At 39.1% G+C, this 20,604-nt stretch overlaps 2 protein-coding genes across 2 annotated transcripts in view; both read right to left on the reverse strand.

Annotated features, from left to right (window-relative positions):
• WDR88 (WD repeat domain 88) overlaps positions 1–6,994 on the reverse strand; it is a 58,202-nt gene extending 51,208 nt beyond the window's left edge. Inside the window, exons 1-2 of the mRNA XM_036748212.1 lie at positions 6,827–6,994; positions 5,738–5,848 (exon numbers count right to left, since the gene is read on the reverse strand). Of these exons, the coding sequence (XP_036604107.1) occupies positions 5,738–5,848; positions 6,827–6,985 (270 nt within the window). The 5' untranslated portion in view covers positions 6,986–6,994. The remainder of the gene's footprint in view (positions 1–5,737; positions 5,849–6,826) is intronic.
• Positions 6,995–11,421: 4,427 nt separating this feature from the next.
• GPATCH1 (G-patch domain containing 1) overlaps positions 11,422–20,604 on the reverse strand; it is a 54,166-nt gene continuing 44,983 nt past the window's right edge. Inside the window, exons 18-20 of the mRNA XM_036749039.1 lie at positions 17,359–17,483; positions 15,138–15,286; positions 11,422–11,689 (exon numbers count right to left, since the gene is read on the reverse strand). Of these exons, the coding sequence (XP_036604934.1) occupies positions 11,659–11,689; positions 15,138–15,286; positions 17,359–17,483 (305 nt within the window). The 3' untranslated portion in view covers positions 11,422–11,658. The remainder of the gene's footprint in view (positions 11,690–15,137; positions 15,287–17,358; positions 17,484–20,604) is intronic.

Here is a 20,604-nt window from a genome sequence, read left to right on the forward strand (position 1 = left end):
TCCCTTTAACTACCCTAATACTGAGAAAGGTCTCATGAATTACATATATCATCTTTCCATGTAGGAATGTAAGCAAAACAGTTCCACTTTAGTAAGTCCCTTATTATTTCTCTTTCTTGTTTACCTTTTCATGCTTCTCTTGATTCTTGTGTTTGAAAGTCAAATTGTCTATTCAGCTGTGGTCTTTTCACTCAGAAAGCTTGAAAGTCCTCTATTTTATTGAAAATCCATATTTTGCCCTGAAGCCTTATACTCAGTTTTGCTGGGTAGGTGATTCTTGGTTTTAATCCTAACTCCTTTGACCTCCAGAATATCATATTCAAAGCCCTTCGATCCCTTAATGTAGAAGCTGCTAGATCTTGTATTATCCTGGTTATGTTTCCACAATACCCAAATTGTTTCTTTCTGGCTGCTTGCAGTATTTTCTCCTTGACCTGGGAATTCTGGAATTTGGTGACAATATTCCTAGGAGTTTTCTTTTTGGGATCTTTTTCAAGAGGCAATTGGTGGATTCTTTCAATTCTATTTTACCCTCTGGCTCTAGAATATCAGGGCAATTTTCCTTGATAATTTCTTGAAAGATGGTGTCTAGGCTCTTTTTTTGATCACGACTTTCAGGTAGTCCAATAATTTTTAAATTATCTCTCCTGGATCTATTTTCCAGGTCAGTGGTTTTTCCAATGAGATATTTCACATTGTCTTCCATTTTTTCATTCCTTTGGTTCTGTTTTGTAATATCTTGATTTCTCATCAAGTCACTAGCTTCCACTTGCTCCAATCTAATTTTTAAGGTAGTATTTTTTCAGTGTTCTTTTGGACCTCCTTTTCCATTTGGCTAATTCTGCCTTTCAAGGCATTCTTCTCCTCATTGGCTTTTTGGAGCTCTTTTGCCATTTGAATTAGTCTATTTTTTAAGGTGTTATTTTCTTCAGTATTTTTTTGGGTCTCCTTTAGCAAGACATTGACTTATTTTTCATGATTTTCTTGCATCACTCTCATTTCTCTTCCCAATTTTTCCTCTACTTCTCTTACTTGCTTTTCCAAATCCTTTTTGAGCTTTTCCATGGCCTGAGACCAATTCATACTTTTCTTGGAGGCTTTTGTTGTAGGCTCTTTGACTTTGTTGACTTCTTCTGGCTGTATGTTTTGGTCTTCTTTGTCACCAAAAAAAGATTGCAAAGTCTGAGTCTGAATCTGAGTCCGTTTTTGCTGCCTGTGAATGTTCCCAGCCTTGGCCCTTGAGCTTTTTGTCAGTGTATTATTGCTTGTACAGTAGAGAGTACTTTGTCCCAAGCTTTAGGGGCTGTGCTGCTGTTTTCAGAGCTACTTCTACACAGCAAGCTCTGCCAAATCAGGGCTCCTCCTCCCCCAAGAACTGCCAACTCGGACAGCAACCTAGATCCAAGCAGGCTCTGTACCCCTGCTCTGATCCGCCACTTAATTCGTCCCACAGTGTGGGCCTGGGGCTGGAAGCAACTGCAGCTGGAGCGCCCCAGAGCTGCACCTCTTCTGTGCCCCCAGGGTTAGGGCCTACCACGTACTCTTTTCACTCCAATTTAGCAGTTTTTCCACTAACCTTCTCTGTTGTCTTTGGTGTTTGTGGGTTGAGAAGTCTGGTAACTGCCACAGCTCAATGATTCAGGCCCCTACTGCCTGTTCTGCCTGGCTCCCAGCCTGATTGGTCCTGGCGTCGCCTCACGCTGGGCTGTGTTCCACTCCGCTCACAGCTCCATGCGATAGACCTTTCCCAGAAACCATCCAGGCTTTCCTGGGCTGGAGCCCTGCTTCCCTCTTCTGTTTTGTGGATTCTGCAGCTCTAGAATTTGTTCAGAGCCATTTTTACAGGTGTTTGGAGGGACCTGGGGGAGAGCTTAAGCAAGTCCCTGCTTTCCAGCCACCATTTTGGCCTTGCAATTCTAAATTAATGGTCTCTATATGTCATTGAGTAAAGAATTCTCTTCCTAGCCATAGTTGTGAAAGGTCCCAGATCAGATTCTCTTTTATTTATTTATTTTTAAAGATATGGCCTTTTATATTCAAATCACGTACCCATTCTGAAATTAATGTACTATGGGAGGTAAGATATTGCTCTAATTTCTGCCAAACTGCTTTCTGGTTTTCCCAACCACTCTTGTCAAAAAGGGAGTCCTCCTTGGTAGCTGAACTCACCATACTTGGATACTTCATTAAAAGGAATCCTTGAACTGTTTGACAACATCACATGACAACTCATCTTGGCAGTGATCAACCTCACAGCTAAGTGTCACTGTGATATAGACACAGCTTTCTTTTGTGTTTTCCCTCGTTTTTCTGTTCAACTCAGCTCAGTTGCATTCTTTAAGTATTGTTACTATCTGTTATTAAATATTATGGCTTTGGAGGGTGGAAAAAGGGGGAGTCATTCTCCCATTAACTTAAGTTCTTAGATTTATCAAACACTAGGCTATCAATTTCAATTACTTTCATTTACTGCTTATCTAGTCTGCTCCACTGGCCAGTTTTTCTGTTTGTTTGGTTTCTTTAGCCAATGCCAAGGAATTTTGATGACTATCTCTTTATGCCAGATTTTTAGTTCTGGTGATGCTATAACCCTTTCACTTGTACATTTTCTCATTATTTTGTGGGATTCTAGACCTTTTGTTCTTCCAAGTTAATTGTTATTTTGTTTATTCTAAAAAGTATCCCCCTAGTAATGTGATTGAGAAACTGCTAAACTTGTAACCTAATTTAAGTAGCATTATGCTTTTTGTCTTTTGCATCTATCTCAAACTTGGAGTGACTGATGTCATTTCAGATGAATGGATATGATGAAATTTTTAAAATCTGGAAATTTTATCAAGTATTTACCAAGGCTCTCTTTGGATTCATGAGTTATTCCTAACTTGACTCACTTCTATGCACTTAGTCATATTATTAATTATGCTTAATTAAATACATAACACACACACACACACACACACACATACACACACACTACCCTGCCCCAGACTAAATTGTACACTCCTTGAGTAGTACAGACTATGTCATTTTAAAATTTCTTTATCTCCCGTGGCCATCCATATAGCAGGCACTTAATATCTGTTGAACCGAATTGAGTATCTTACTTCAGCTCAGAGATATAAGAATTAGAGAATTAAATCTGTTAATATTTTAAGATCATCAAGTTAGAAGTGCTGTGATACAAATCTACATCCTCCAAACCCAAGAGATTATCAGTTGTATTACTGTGAGCCATATCATAGACACATGTCAACCTTTGAGCTTCAACTTTTAAAAGAATGAGAGATATTATGAGTCAAAAGTGGAGCTGACATTTCTCCTGACTCAGAGAACAAAACTGAACTTTCAGGAACTGTAATTGCTTCAGCCTTTCTTAGTGAAGGAAAATCAGATTTGTTTTTTTAGAGCAGAAATTACCAAGATCAATAAGCCATTGTCTCTTTATCAGGAAGCTCGTAAACTGAAGTCATTTTCAGAACATTCAGGAACATCAGGAAGGCCTCCAAACAGTCATTTTCTGAGTGCTCTGGCAAATACTTCCAGACAGCCCCAGACAATCTCCAAGACAAACCTTGATGGATCACATCTTCTTTAAGTGGCTAAGGCAAATGAAAGTCAGGTGGCATCATACCAACTCAGGAAAGTCCCCTGATCTACAATGGGCATGTGGTTCAAAGTATTCTCTTTTTAAAGGAATCATGAATAATTAAATCACTACCAATTTCCTGTTTGTTTTTGTTTTCCCCATTTTAATTTAAGTCTTATTTCATTAAGTAGATTCTAAAGTTGATTTTTTTTCCCTCTGGCAATCTGAAGGAACTATAAAAACTCAATTTGGGTTTTCACTCCTACAGCACACACAAAATTGCAGCATGCTCCCTCGAATTTTCTTCCTTTATCTCAAGGGCACAATTGCAAACGTTAACCTGCAATCTCTGTTCCTTATCTGAGCTTGCCTTTCAGTCCCTTCCCAAAGTTTCAATACTTCTTCAGGACTCCTCAAGATTCACACCCTCTGACCAACCATAAATGGGTTGACAATCCACAGCAGTGTAGTTGTACAATCAACTCACAAGGTTAAATAAAGCAAGCCCAGATCCTAGCAAACATTGAAATCCATAAGGATTGGAAACAAATTCAACAAAAGAAATAAGAAGATAAAAAAGCAATCCAAATGTTACCCCAGGAAACGGCAAGGCTATAAGCTACTTTCTATCCTGGAAGGGATAATGAATAACACGGTGCAGGGTTCAGACTTAACTTCCTTTCTTGGTTGAGGAACCTATTGTTTGTAATCTGCCACCAAAATGATATATCTTATAGCTCAGAATTTATTTAGGCTAATTTCCAGGAAATAGGTCACAACTATTAGCAAAGTCACTAATCAGCATTTTATTGGTCATTTTATTGTGAATTAAAATCATTTGTTAATAAATTAGGCTTGGAATCTACCTATTACCTGTCATTATGTTCAAACAGAGGGAGGCTAGCCTCCTGCTAAGGAAGGTCAAAGTGTTAAAATCATGTATTCTTTTGACATCCAAGTACATTATGTTTTCCTTACAATGATGACTATGATGAGGGAAGGGAACCCACAGGGCAACTGAATAACCAATTACAGTTGGCATCAGCAGTGTAAACATAGTCTAATTAATTTCTTGGTTGATTTTCCTTTTTAAAAAGATATTAGTCCAAGTTTTGCCTTAAGCCAAAAGATACAATCCTCAGAAATTCATTCAGTTATCTCAGAATGTAAGAGTAGAAATAAAGGATACGGGAGACTAAAGATTATAAATTTATTCCATATCTAGCATTATTGCTTGGAAAATGAAAATGTCAGAATCCCTTGGGACATCATGGTGGTAAAGAAATTCCTCTAAGCTTTCAGTGAAATTTAGAAGAAAAGAGGTGTGTGTGTGAAAAACATAGCTCCCAAACAAATTCACAGCTGTTCTCCAAGTCATTGTTATATCCTTGAATGGGCTGCAGAAGCTATTTATGGGAATGATTTCTGTAACAAGCTCTTCTGGATCAGACTCTACCAAGACAGTTGTTGAGTCCTGTCCCTCTCTCCGTAACTCCATTTTTAGAGTTTTCTTGGCAGATAATGGAGTGGTTTGCCATTTCCTTTTCCTGCTCATTTTACAGATAAGAAACTGAAGCAAATAGGGTTAAGAGATTTGCCCAGGGTCACATAGCTAGCTAGTGTCTGAGGTCCATTTTGAACTCGGGTCCTCCCTGACTCCACAGCTGTCGCTATACACAGGGCCACCTAGCTGCCCTACCAAGACTTAATTAACAATGTGGAAAAAATGTCAGCATTTGGTTCACTGTTTTCCCCTTTTAATCTATTTACTTTTTGCTCTGAAGAGTCTTTCCTTTCCAGTTTACATAACTTTAATTTCATTCCTGAAGCTTCCAATTCTCCTTCACACCTGGGTCCTGGAAAAGGCAGTTCAAACCACCAACATGAACTGTATTAATTTTTCATGAAGACTGATGGTTTATGAATTTAAGGGAAATATGAGTACAAAGAAAGCAGGAAATTGTTATTCAACCTTCATGTGCATGTCATACAAACTGAAGGCCTGTCTTCTTAAGCCACGGGACCATGGCCTTATTTAACAGATAGGGCTTGTCCAAAGATGCACAGGGAGACTATTGGCGGGGCATTAGGACTCAGGTCTTCTAATTCTAAATTACCGTGCTCTTTTCAGGACACCATGAAACTTCTTACCCAAATTTTCACAGTTCCGTCGTAGGAACCAGAGAGAATCCTAGTGTCCTCAAAGCAGAAATGGCAGGAACTCACGACGTGATTATGTCCTCTCAAGATCTTAAAGGGGATCTATAAAACGAAGAGGCCACACCTCCTGTCAAAGGCAGAACCTTGAGGAGTCCAGGGAAGATTCTGAGGCTCGGGCAGGGGAAAGGGATCAGTGATGGGAGGAGGCTGGAGAGAGTGGGGAGGTGGGTCTAGTCTGGAGTATACCTTCACTCACTCCAAGACTTCAACGCTGGCCCACCTCACAACAGTTGATAGGGGCCCTTTCTTTGTGGCCCCAAGGTCTCTGTTGGATGAGGTGTCGGCCCCCTGCCTTCGTCCTCTCTCCGCCACCCGCTCCTGCCCCAGGGACCGAAAACTAAAAGCAGCCTCAGCCCTGGTGGCATTCCTGAGGGTGAATGGCTCAGGGCCCAAGCTTGTAACACCTCCGCCCCTCTAACCAAAGCCTGGGACCCGGCACCACCCCACCCCCAGCACTAGGACAGCAGGCACGGCCCTGCATACAAGGCGCACGCAGGGCCCGAGACACCTGCACACACCTCACACAAAGCCTCGCACGCAGTATGCACCCAGGCTACAGAACACCTTGCGCACACTTCACACAAATAGCTGCACGGCCCTCGCGCAGGAGCAGAAACGCTTGCACACACCTCAGACAAAGCACTGCACGCCCCGCACGCAATACGCACTCAGGCACAGGACACCTGCACACACCTTACACAAAAGGCTGCACGCCCGCACACAATAAGCACTAAGGGTCTGGGACACCTGCAAACACCTCACGCCCAGCACACGCATACCCAACACTCCTCGGAGCCACAACCAGCTCATGCAACTCAGCACGCTCTGCATACAATGCGCGCGTGCACGAGACTCAAGACGCCTGCACAAACCTCACACCCAGCACGCCAGCCAGCACGGCATCAAACCTCCTGGGCACTGCATCTAGGGTCCCCGGCCCCACCCCTCACTCCAGATGCAGCCCCTCGGACTCAGGCTGGGACGGAGGCAGAAGGCCTGGAGCGTGGGGTGGGACCTGACCTTGGACTGCCGCTCATGGTCTCCCCATCGCGGCTCCTCAGGCTTCGCAGGCTCGGCTATTTGCTCGTTGGGATCCCACAGAGCCAAGGGGTCGCTGGGACTCTCGGTTCGGACGAACTTGTTGGTCCATAAGTCTCCCGTGAAGCTATTCCACTCCATGGCAACTGACACTATGGGGGCCCGCGGGGGCCAGAGCGCGGCTGTCCACCGCCGTAGGGGGAGGGGGGATAGATGGGGCAGAAGGTTGAGGCCTTTGGGGTCTCCAACATTCCCAGCCTGATCTCTCCAGTTCCGCAACATCACCTCTGGCCGCACACCCTGGGAACTTTGGAAAAGATGAACTCGGAGAAGAGATCTCAAGTCCAAGCCCTTCGCTTAACAGATGAGGCCCAAAAAGGCAAATAGACCCTCCCAGGGGGCCCGCAATGATTTGTAGCAGAGGCAGAGTTCGAACCCTAGCTTTCTGACAGAGCTTCTCCCTGTACCGCCCAGCCAGATGTCAACCATTCATCTTTCCAGGGCCTTCAAGATTTACGATGCACTCCTCACAATCTCTCTTTGGGTAGGGTTTAAGCATCCTCAGTTGGCCAGACAGAAGCTGAAAGGCTCATCGGATTTAGAGCTGAATAGAACTTTAAAACTAGCAAGAGCTGGAGTGGAGACTTGAAATGGGGAATCCTGAGTGGCTCAAGCCCAGAGGTCTCTGTTCCACCACCATCAGCTGCTTCTTATTAAGGCAGCCAGGAGCAGATGGAGTGCCCGACCTGGAGTCAAGAAGGAATGTTCACCTTGATTTGTTTTTTGACTCAAATTTTCAGCTCAAATGCAGCTTCAGACACTGCACAAGTCACTTAACCACCCAGCTTCAGCTTCCCTACCTGTAAAATGGGGATTATGGCACCTACCTCACAGGCAGAGCATGTTGTAAAACATCAGCACTGTGCAGGACACATAGTAGATTCTTAATAAATGCTTGTTCCTTGCCCTCTCATAGCTGTCACTAACCTGCTTAAATCCCTTTCTCCAGGGCTGAAATGAATCTTCACTACACCCCCAAGAAGCAAGTGGTATTAAAGTTATTTTTGATCCTTAAATCACAAAACTGAAGTTTCACTGCTTCCAAAAATAAAAGACATTGGTAAGGGATTTTTTTCTATGTGCAACACAAAAGGCTACGGTTCTCTTCCTTACCTTAATATCTACTCTCTGGCTTCTTTAATGTTTGCTTCTCCTCTTTTGAGGGTCACCTACTCTTGACCCTTAGTCTTGCTGCCCATCCAAAAGTTATGATTTTTATTCTGAAGCAGTATTATCAAATTCATGTTTCTGCCAGAAAATTTCTCCTTTAAGGTTGCATGGAATTGGTTTGAAAGGTTGAGCCTAGGGACTCTGGTGGTCCAAGTACTACCAGATAGATCCCCTGAGGGCTGCCTGCAGAAGTATAAATTTTTGATTTGCTCCTAGCATTGAGGACTTTCATTAGACACTTAGAGATACTGGAGCTGACTTACAAATCTTGACAGATCAACTGAAGCTCAATGATTAAAGCTCTAAAACCGCACAGATGATGAACAGAGAAATAAAACTGAGACTTTCAAAGAAACCACAAATACCATGACAGAATCAATTAAACATTGCACTGTGGTGCTGCAGATCGTGGGAAAAGTACTATTGTTCCTGTAGATGGAATATGTCAACCTAGTTCCTTGGAACCAGTGATCAGCAGAATGTCTACTCAGTCAATAAATAGGTATTAGTAATATTTATTGATTAAATTTATTAATTTATTAATATTTATTAAGTGCAAAAAAATTGGGTCTATCATGAACTGTTTTTATATATCCAAACAATCCTGGAACTTCAAAATTACCCTCTAAACCACAGGAACATAAGGATCGTGAGCAGGCAGGGATCTTAGAGAAAACATAGTCCAACCCTTATAGATATGGGGAAACTGAGAACTACTGTCACATAGAGAGTAAGCAAAAGAGCCAGAATTCAAACCCAGACCCTCTTTCCTCAAATTCAGTGTTCTTTTCCCTACATCATATTGCCATTCCATTTGAAAAAAAAGTTTTTAAATGAACAAAAAGTTATTTTCTCTCCCACCTTCCCCAACCCATTGGAAAACAAGTAAACCAATAGAACAAATATGTACAGTTAAACAAAAATTCTTTCATTAGCCTTGTCCAAAAAATGTCTCAATTGATACTGAGTCCCATAAATACTTTGTAACATGGGACTTACAAATTTGACATAGTGCAAAGATCCCTAACTAGCACCAATTCCGATCAGCACACCTGATGCAAATCTCACTTGTAACACTTACTACTTGGGTGACACTGAGCAAGTCACAACCTCTCTGGGACTCCTTTACCCCATCTTTAAAATAAAAGGGTTAGCCAGGATGGCCTCTGAGTTATCTTCAGTCCTAAATTCAGGGTCTTCACTCAGAGTTCGTGAACTTAGATTTTTAAAAAATTTCAGTAACTGTATTTCAATATAATTGGCTTCCTTTACAATCTCATGTATTTTATTTTATGCAATTAAAAACATTATTCTGAGATGTCCAAGGGATTCTCAGTCCAGAATGTCAATGAAACAAAAAAAGATTAAAAACATTTTGCCTTAGATCTGTGGGCTTAAGATCAATCAGTAGTAGTGACAATCTTTTAAATTTTTATAGCACTTTATGGCTTAAAAAAACTTTCACAAATATTATCCCATTTGACCCCCACATGAACCCTTGAGATAGATGAGATAGGATTATCCCTGTCTTACAGATATGGAAAGAGGCCTAGAGAGGGAAAAAGACTTGGCCAAAGCCATAACTAAGTAGCAGAGCTGGGACTAGAAGCCAGATTTTCTGGTTCCTATTTTATTTGTAAGGGATTTGAGATTCAATATCATTAAATATAGTCTCTGTAGCAAAGGTTTACTCTTCATTTATAAAGACAATTAAAGCATCTGAGAAAAAGAATATAGGTAATCAGAATACAAATAGATGGTGTTTCTAAATTTCATTTATGAGTTGGTTTTTAAAACTTAGAATATATATCCCTACAGAATGTTATAATGGGTGGTCCAAGTACAGATGAATTAGTACAGCTTGGTTTAAATATTTTGTCAGCTGATCAAACTTAAATTTCCTTTAAACCATCCATTTCTAGGGAAATATATTCTGGACCCCAGAAAAAACAGCCAAGAAGACATTCCTTCTCCCTAGGTCGGAGGTTGGTAAATGAGACACACTGTGAACTGATGCTTAGTGAAGTGAGCAGAAACAGAACATTGTACTCAGTAACAGCAACACTGTTCAATGGCTGACAGACTTAGCTCTTCTCAGCAATGCAAAGATCTAAGACAACTCCAAAAGACTCATGTTGGACAATGCTATCCACATCCAGAAAAAGAACTATGGAGTCTGAATGTAGATCAAAGCATACTATTTGCTCTCTTTTTTTTTTGTTTCTTCTTTCTTGTGGTTTCTCCCATTGGTTCAAGTTCTTCTTTGCAACATGACCAATATGAAAAAATGTTTAATATGAATGGATATGTAGAGCCTACATCAGATTGCATGATGTGTTGGGGAAGGGAGGGAGAAAAAATTTAGAACTCAAAAGCTTATGGAAGAAAATGTTGAAAACCAAAAATAAATAAATAGATTTTTAAAAATAGGATGCACTGCTATCCATATCCCATACTCAACTCATTTCTTTCTCAAAGAATCCATGGATTCTTCCCTGCTCCCTCCAAATAGTTTGCTGGTTTTATGTTCTAGGATGGATCTTTGGTTGTATTTTTTTAGCGAGGCCTGTGACTTCATCAGTGTCAGGAGTTCTGTGATGTACTCTACCACAGCACCTTTTCTGCAATTTATTGTCTTAAGAGCAGTGCCTGGGGCACTTACAGATGGAGTAACTTGACCAAGGTCACACAGTCCTTCTGTGATACAAGCAGGACTTAAACCCAACTCTTCCTGATTCCAGCCAGCTCTTCATCCACTATATCATCAACTCTCTTCGTGGTTATACTTGTATTTAACAAGGGTTTTTTTTTTTCCTGAGGATATTCACTTAGTATTCACGTAGCACCTAAAATTTTGATTTGAAGCTGGAAGAATATTTATAAAGGGCTGACCTGGGGGTCAAGAAAACCTACCAACTATACTATTCTGCTGTAAAAGTCAAGGGTTTTCCACCCTGAACTCTGATGGCACATATTCCTTTCCTAAACAACACACCAGATCCCTATAATACTGAAATGAAGTATTAACTGGCATAGGGTGCCTTTAGCTTCAGTACAATGACACAGATCTCTTAGACAGAATCCCAAGCTAATATACCAAAGCAAGAAGCTTTGGTTTAGAAGAAAAAAAACAACAAAGACAAAATCCATTCTGGTTACTGATACAGATTTTGGGTTTTTTTTTTCCCTTTAAACTTTTCTTTCTTTATAAAAGAAAAGTGTTCCCACATGCAGGTCTTACTTCTTCATAATGGAGTATACTAATTTACAATTTTCTTTGTGTAAATTTCAGGCATTAAAGAATTGGAAATAAAATTGTAATTACTAATATAATACACAACATTCTATTTTAATCAAAATGCACATTGTGAATTTTATTCTTTTGCCACTAACTAAAGCCCAGTTTACAACTTTCCAGTTCAGGCTTTGAAATGCAAAGATTTAAAAATCTGTTTTAAATCATAGCTTTATACATAAATACAATCTGTACATTGCATTAATTATACAGTTACTGATCTACCATCATAGAGGAGATCAAAATTTCAGAAGAGAGATCAGACCCAGCTCAAAATTGAAGAAACAGGTTACTTCTTTGTTAATGGAAGACGCTTCAGCCTGTTAAAAAAAATTAAAAAATCATATATCACTATACTTTAAAAACATATCTTATGGGATTCTCCAACATTCACCTTTATTGTCTGTCTACCATCTAAACACTAAGAATGTAAGAATATAATCTTTCCAATTCAAAAGAATATAGTCGTTGGTCAGTCAATGAGAACAGAACAAACTTGGTCATGTCTCTATCACTGGCTCATTACCTTCAGAAATGAGCCTCTCAATATGACCCTGGTCTGACAGTACACAGCTGTCATATCTAAGCTTCATCAAAGCACAGCCTGTTTTATTTTTGTCCTTGTACTCCCAGCCCTATCAAAATTCCTTGTACATCAACTACTCAATCAACATTTATTAATTGCCTTCTATGTACTAGATGCTGGGGTGACAAATTCTTTACAAAGAATGAAGCAATCCCTACCTGCAAAAAGTTTACGCTGTAACGTGGGAGGCAACATGTGTAAAAACACATACAGTATAAACATAAAGTTATTAAGTACAAATATATACAAAATAGTTAAATACAAGGTAGTTTAGGGGATCAGGAAAAGCTTCATGTAAAATACGGTGCTTGAACTTAAGTAGAGGAAATTAAGGAGGGCATTTCAGGTATGGAGTATGGCCAGGACAAAGGCACAGCAACCTGGGGATGGGATGTATGAGGAAAAGAAAAAAGGCCAACTGGGCTGCACTGCAGAGTGGGGCAGGGGGCATAATATCTAATGGGGCTGGAAAGACAGGTTGAGGCTAGATTGTGAAACGATTTAAAAGCCAAACACGAGAGTTTATATTTTATCCTAGAGGCAATAGGAAGCCACTAGAGTTGACTGAGTAGGGGACTAGCATGGTCAGATCTATGCTTAAGTAAAATTACTTTGGCAACAATGTATAGGGTGATGTATAGAGTAGGAATATGTATAGAGTGGGAAGAGACTTGAGCCAGGGAGAACAATTAGGAGGCTTGCAATGATCTAGGTGAGGGGTGATAAGCACTAAACTAAGGTAGTAAACTGTGTGAGCAGAAAGAAGGGCCTGGATGCAAGAGATGTTGTGAAGTTAAAAACAGCAAGATCGGCAGCAGGTCAGATATATGGGGTAAGGAAGAGTAAGGAGTACAGGATAATGCTGAGGTTATGAAACAAAAAGACCAGAAAGATGGTGGTACCTTCAATAGAAATTAGGGAAGCCTGGAGGAAGGAAACATTAGGGGGAAAAATAATGAGTTCAACTTTAGACATGTTAAGTACAAGATGTCTCTGAGGCATCTAGTTTGAGATGTCCAACAGGCAGCAGAGACTGAAGGTCAGAAGAGAGACTAGGCCTAGATATACAGATATAGATATATAGATACACACACGCATGCATGCACACACACACACACATACACACATATATATCTGGGAGTCATCTTCATACAGATAATAGTTAAACCCGTGATTGCTGATGAGATTACTGAGAAAGAATAGTGGGAAAAGAGGACCAAAGATAGTAGGGGACACCATATTGCACTGGTAACTAAGGTGGGACTTTCTTACTGTTTTAGAATGATTAATTAAGTGTCTTTGATTGAGCCTTAATAGGTGCAAAGTCCCAGGCCCAAACCCCTATCTACTAGGTGTTAAGCTGATGTGGGTGTGAAGCCCTCAGGGCCCTAAGGGCAGTTGCTAAGACCAGAGCCAATAGTATGCACCTAAGTTCTGATCGCTCAGATGATGTCTGATGACGTCCAAAGACTGTATAAAAAGAGAGAACAGAGCTATTTGCTTGGGGCTCTGAGCTACAAGAGGAATGGTGCATGATTCTGGGCCAGCCGTGGTTACGAGCTCCCTGGCTCCTGAACTCAGATGTTAATGGTTCCTTGGTAACTATGAATTGTATTTGGTCTGTTTATAATGTATATTTGTAATTTGTTTGTATTTGCTCTGAAGTTCAGGGTGCTGGCTTTTTCCCCTGAACTAAGTGAATGGTATCTGTATGTTGGTTTGAAATAAGATTGTTAACCCCCAAATGCTACTTCCCTTGGTAAAGCAGATCAAAAGAATCTGTGCTGGCAGTGTCTTTGCTGTTGGGCTTGTGTTGGTCTTTCACCCCCACAACAGCTGCTAGCCAAATTATTGCAACACATATAGATGATGAGCCAGGAAAAAAAAAAAAGACTCTTAAAGAACATTCAGACAGGTAGGAGGACCAGAAGACAGTAGGCAAGTGTGCGGGGGGGGGGGGGGGGGTCACCAGTGTCAGATGCAACAGAGAGTCAACAGAATGCAGCAGTGACAAATGCAGAGAACAATGAAGACTATGAAAGAGATCATGAGATCTGACAAGTAAAGAGATCAGTGGTAACTTTGGAGAGAACAGCTTCAGATTAGTTGAGCAGGTTCAGCTGCAACTTCGGTTGAGTTTGCAGAGCTCAGTTTCAGTTGGCTTGTAAACCACATGCAAAGGACTATGGAAGGCAGTGAGTCTAGAAAATTTTTTCAAAGACTTTGGCTGAGAAAGGGAGGAGAAAGATTAAAGAGATGAGGGGTAGAGTTTAGTAAAGGTTTTTTTAAGGATGGGAGAGACTTGACCATGCTTGAAGGCAATAGGGAAGGAAACCATAGACAGCAAAAGAATGAAGATTGACAGGGAGGAGGACGAGTGAGGATTCACTCTGCAGTGGACCAGTGCATGTGTAAAGGAGTTGGCCTTGTCAAGAAGGGCCACTTCTTCTCTGTCAGCAACTGGAGAAAAGGAAGAGAGTTGATATCAAGGTGTTGTGAAATAAAGAAAATGGGAAAGAATAGTAGGCACTTAGTAACTGCTGAATTGAATTAATATAAATTGTGTTATAAAAAATGTACAAAGAAGAGTTCTCAACTTGGGTCCATCAATAATTTACTGTTTGACCTTTGGAAAGTGGTTGATGTTTCAGTATCGAATATGACAGAGGATCTTATTTTCAAACCAAAGTCTCAGTCCATTATCATGGTAAAGGCTAATAAGTATGAAGTAGAGCCATACCTGTTTTAAACACTAGAAGGAGCAGATACATCTATTAATGCAAAAATATTATAAGTTTGCCTTGAAATAAAATTTTTTATCCAATCATCTCTATTTTGTCTTGTAGATTTAAAAAAATATACACTGTGTCAACTGCCACAATTTGGTCCTTTGAGATAGTCCTATATTCTGGTTCTCCTAGTATTAACTGTACTGCATACACGTGTAAAGAATTAGCTTGAACATGTAAAAAGAATGTTAGAAATCATTTCTTTCAACCCTTTTATTCTGCAGATGGGGAAGCTGAAACAGGAAGAAATGAAAATTTAACAAAGGTAACAGTTATTTAATGTTTAGCACCAAGACCAGAACTGGCATCTCTTAACTTAGATGTCTATGCCTTGAATCCATCCTTCCTGCTGGCTCCATTTCTATAACAGGGGAATACAAAAGAATGACATACCTTCTCAGAAGCTCCTGAGGTGATATGTCTTTGACCTTCTCTGTATCACTCTGGCTGTCACTGCTATTAACACTTTCTGAACTACTACTCTTCTCTGTTTTTTTATTTTTCTGTTTGCCTTTCTGTTTATGCTTCTTGTGTTTCTTTTTCTGGTTAAAAAAAAAGAAAAAGAAAAATATAGTTGTTTAGTCCTACATTACCCTTGTTTTAATGTGAAGCTTTCAGGTGTTCTGGAATAAATGGATAAGTACTAGAAAAAATAATAAGGAGAAAAAAGACAGCTGTGTTCATTAAAAGCAAGAAACCCTATTTCAAAATGAAATCCAGCACAATTTGGTGTAGCAAAGGAATGACAGTATTTACATAGCAGAGTGGTACAAACTTTAACTCCTAAACAAACATTTAGGGCACAGTCCTGCAGATACTGCACTTCCAAGATGGACTATGACAGTTCTCATTAACTCAAGTGACCTCATTTTTCTTGAATGCCTCTGAGTGGCTACAAATCTGGGTGACAGACATCATGGAAATGCATACAGAGGGACAAGTCAGAGAAACAATAGCACTATCACCTTGCAAAAACAAGAAAACGTAGTTAAGAAACAACTTTATCTTAAAATTTATCTATGATACTTTTTTAGCTCCTTAACTCATCTCAAGAAGGTAGGATTTTTATGTATTTTTTTCTCTCATTAGTCTGTTAATAATTGAGCTATTTCTAGTCTACTCTCTTATCCTATATTCAATCTCAGCTTCCATTACCAACTTACTCAGATCAAAAGATCATACCATGATCCCAACAAGGAAAAGAGGTATTTACTTTAATCTTTACCAAGATATAATATTTCAAATGTTAAAAGTCTTTCAACTGTCCAACATCACTTACTGAACTGGCACCCATGTTGACACTTCTGTCATCAACTCAATGTTTAATTTCACTGTTTCCTAAACAACGTACAACCAAGGAATTTCTAATGTTTCATAAATCCTTTCTTGCCAATTGGTACCAAGGGGTAATGGACAGAGGGTAGATGTGACAGGAAACTATTATATTAACAGTAACCTATAGTGGAGAAAATACATTTCTAATGTGTGTCTCCATATCATAAAATATGTCTGACAACAAACGGATAGCTTGGCTAGTGGAAGGATAGCTGGAGAGATGCTTTCCCTTTCATGTAAAATTCACAGGTATATCAGGAACTAAATGATAAATAACTACTCCCAATTTTCATAAAGCTTTTGAGTTTATAATATGCCTGTCCTCATAACCACTCCATGAGACGGGTGGTATAAGGATTATTACCAACATTTTATAGATGAAGAAATTGTGGCTGGAGGCTGGGAACAAATCATGGAGCCTAAACTAAAACTTTGCTATCCAAAGTCCAAGTCCAGGGACTCTGTCCATCATGCCATAACCACCTCTAAAAGAGACTGAGAAGCATCGACTAGTGTGTGTGTAGGAGTTGTTAGCGCACCAAAATGGTATTTAGTGCACCTGGAAATCATAAACTAGGGTTTTTTTTTTTTCTCCCAGGAAAATTGCCATTAATCTCTTTTTGATGAGCCAACAGCCCCTAATGAGAATAAGAAAATAAACATCAATAGATTGAGAAGCAAACTTTCAAATTAAGAACGATCTATTTGTTGGTTACCTGCTATCAAACTTTTATCTAGCTGACAGATTTTACCCATGACAAAAATACAACTGTTTTTTAAAAGCACACATTATTTCTTCAGTTTCCTGAATAGCAAATTGCTAACTACATTTCAGGTCTAAAATTGAGTAAGCCCAACAAAAAAATGCTCTCAGAAATGCCCTCATTTGGTACTCAACAGCCAACATGATGCATTCTCAGGGTTAGAAAATACTTTCATTACTCTAAGACACACAAAAGCATTTGCATATCCTTCTGAAACTTCTTTCCGTTTATATTGCTAAAAAAAAATCAATACACTTGAACGCATGTGTTTCTTCACTGAGAAAGAAAAAAGTTCAGGGAAAAAAAGAAAGGTTGTACATACAAATCCAACTTTTTGGGAAGGGTGTGAGAGTACCAAGGATGTGCCTTTCAGAATCTGAGGGCTTGATGGCTTACCACAATCTGGCTTTGAGGACAGAGCCTAAGGATTATAATTAGGTGAAGAAAAGGCACTTGCTAGACCAGGAAAACAACCAATGGTCCTCTTCCACCTATTCCACCAAAAACAAATTTACCTTTTCTTTTTTGTGTTTGTGGTCTTTCTTTGTCTTTCTTTTTTCTTTACTCTTCTTAGGTTTCTCTTTTGAGTGGCCTTCCAAAAAACTGGATTGCTGCACAGGTTCATGTTTCTGACGAGCATCTAAAATAAAATTCAACTTGAAGTGTAGCAAACACACAAGCTAACAGGAGCAAAAAGGTTGAAGATATGAAAATTGAATTAGCACTAAAGATTGGAATTAATATTAAAGTAGAACCTGTGTCTGTGGACTCATTTCTGCTGCATTCAAATGCCAATGTATTAGTATACTTAATCCAATTCAACAAACAATTATTGTGAGCCTAATTATGCACAAGGCACCAACACTTTTAAAGAGCTACCACAGCATGTACCCATTATGAGACCTATGTACTCTATTATAATCTCATTTGAGAGATTAAGGATAAAAATCAAATTATTCTACTAATACACATTTTTAATTTACCACCAAATTAGCTATTTTACAAACTCTCATATAAGAAAATCAGTTTTAGAAATAATCTTTCTAAAAAACAGAGCCTCTTCAGCTAAAAACCATTTGTGTATCACTGTATCATTAAGAATGGCTGACCAGGAAGGCCTGGGAAGACTTATGTGAACTAGAGTAAGTGAAATAAGTAGAACCAGGCAAACAAAATACATTCCCACACCACCAAAATTTGTCCCAGTATCCCTTCCCCTCAACCAAAGAGCCACCTCATATAATGAATAATATTTTAACAAAAAAAAAAAAAAGAGAAAAGAGAGGGAAAAAAATCAGCAAAATTGATTAATACACCAAAAATTTCTGAAAATATATGTACCAATCCCTGGACTTTCTACCTTGACAAGGGAATGGGGGGGGGGGAGAATTAGAATGTCTTCTAATCTCTTTTTTGAGACCATGATCAACCAAAAAAACCTAACTGATCACTATGTGTTCATATCATTCAAGTTTGACCCTAAAGATCTGAAATCAAATGCATCTCCTTGCCTCCTGGGCAGAGGTAAAGTACTATGGATGTGGTACATTAAAGAGCTTGATTAATTTGTTGGTTAGTTATATTGAACTGCTTTTTTCTCCTCTGGTCAGAGATGGGGATGGAGATACTGATAGATGAATGATGTAATAAAAAAATATCAGTAACACTTTTTAAATGGCTGAATGATTAATAAGCAAAGTATTTTCCCCAAAGCTAAATTTACCACTTCAAACCTGAGACCAAGATATTTTAATATAACATGATTTAGAACTTGTCAAACAAAAAAAATTATTAAATTCACAACAAAAACAATAATTAAGCCAAAGTTGTGAAAGTTTCACAGTTTTCATTACTTTCCAAAACCCCAAAGAAGGAAGTATCTTTGTTTTCTAACCCTAACATTGGAAATGTTTCCCTTAGTATATGCTTGCCCAATTTTGCTTATTCTAGTCTTTTTGACAAATTATCAATATTCTTCTTCACATATACACCCATTGTCAAACTGAAGCTTTTTACTAAAATGACATTCAGAATATTATATGAAAATGAGACATAAAGAAGATTAGACATTTAAAAGCATATTTGCTGATTCAGTTTTTACCAAGGTCCCCTGAAAGGGATGAATTAAATACTTCATTACTAGCAGCCAGGTGACACAGTGGATAGAGTGCTGGGACTGGAATGAGGAAGACCTGAGTTGAAATCTGACCTCAGACACAGACTGGATGTATGACCCTGGGCAAGTCACGTCACCTCTGTCTGCCTTAGTTTCCTCAACTGTAAAATGGGGAAAATAAGAACACCTACATCCCAAGGTTGTTGTTATGACTGAATGAGATAATAATTGCAAAGCACTGAGCACACTGTAGGCACTTAATAAATGCTTATAGTCTCCTCCTACACAGTAAACAAATGCTACTCTGTCTTCTTAAAAGAGAAAAACAGGAAAAAAATAAAGTGACCTGCACTTTCATGTAAACTCCAAATCTATGCTACACACCTGTACTTTCCATCAAGCCACTGCATGCTGAATGTACTGCAGACGGTTAGATTAACATTCATCAATAGAATTCACTCAATGTCCCTGATCTATAAATGGCATAAATTATGTTGCTACTGATACTATTGTTAGAAACCACAGGAGTTTGACATATTGACTATAAAGATCTCCATTTCCTCATCTGTGACATTAGGGTAGATGACTACAGTGGGCCTCTAAGGTCCTTTCCAGCTCTAAAGCTATGATCCTATGAATGGATGTTTCTCTACTGCTTTTCAGATACAAGCACTTTAAATATATTATCTTCTTATGTGATTCCCCATAATGACCCAGGGAGGTGCATGTTAAAAAGTTGTTGGGTTTGGTTTTCTTTTGGGTGGTGGGGGGAGACCAGACCTATGATTTCATTGGTATAGGAAACTTCTGGTGAGGAAACTCCCTTTACCAACACTTACTGGCACCTACACTGCAACTTACTGTCTTAAAAAGAATTATCTAGGACACTACAAAGTTAAGTGTCTTGCACAAGGTCACACAGTCGCTATGTGTCAGAACTGGGAGATATACGGTAACCTAGCGTTTGATAAACCAGCCTTTGGATAAGAACTCACTATCTGAGAACAACTGCCGGGAAAACTGGAAAACAATAGGGTACAAACTAGGTATAGAACAACATCTAACACGGTATATCAAGATAGGGTCAAAGTGAGTACATGATGTAGAAATAAACAATGTTACCCATACGCAAATAAGAAGATCTAGGGAAAAGAGAAGAATTCATGATCAAACAGGAGATAGAGAGCAGTACGAAATGCAAAATAGATCATTTTGATTATATTAAATTAAAAAGCTTTTGCACAAACAAAACCAATGCAACCAAGATTAGAAGGAAAGCAGAAAGCGAGAAAACAATATTTACAGCAAGTGTCTCTGATAAACTCCTCATTTCTCAAATATATAGAGAACTAAGTTAAATTTATAAGAATATATGCCATTCCCCAACTGATAAGTGGTCAAAGGATATGAAAAGGCAGTTTTCAGATGAAGAAATCAAAGCTATCTATAGGCATATGAAGAAAAGCTCTAAATCACTTTTAATTAGAGAAATGCAAATCAAAACAACTCTGAGGTACCACCTCATATCTATGAGATTGACTAATATGACAAAAAAGGAAAATGATAAATGTTGGAGAGGATGTAGGAAAATTGGGACAATAATGCATTGCTGGTGGAATTGTGGACTGATGCACCCATTCTGGAG

This window comes from Trichosurus vulpecula, chromosome 3, assembly GCF_011100635.1.
Source record: "Trichosurus vulpecula isolate mTriVul1 chromosome 3, mTriVul1.pri, whole genome shotgun sequence".
Classification (NCBI taxonomy): Eukaryota; Metazoa; Chordata; class Mammalia; order Diprotodontia; family Phalangeridae; genus Trichosurus; species Trichosurus vulpecula.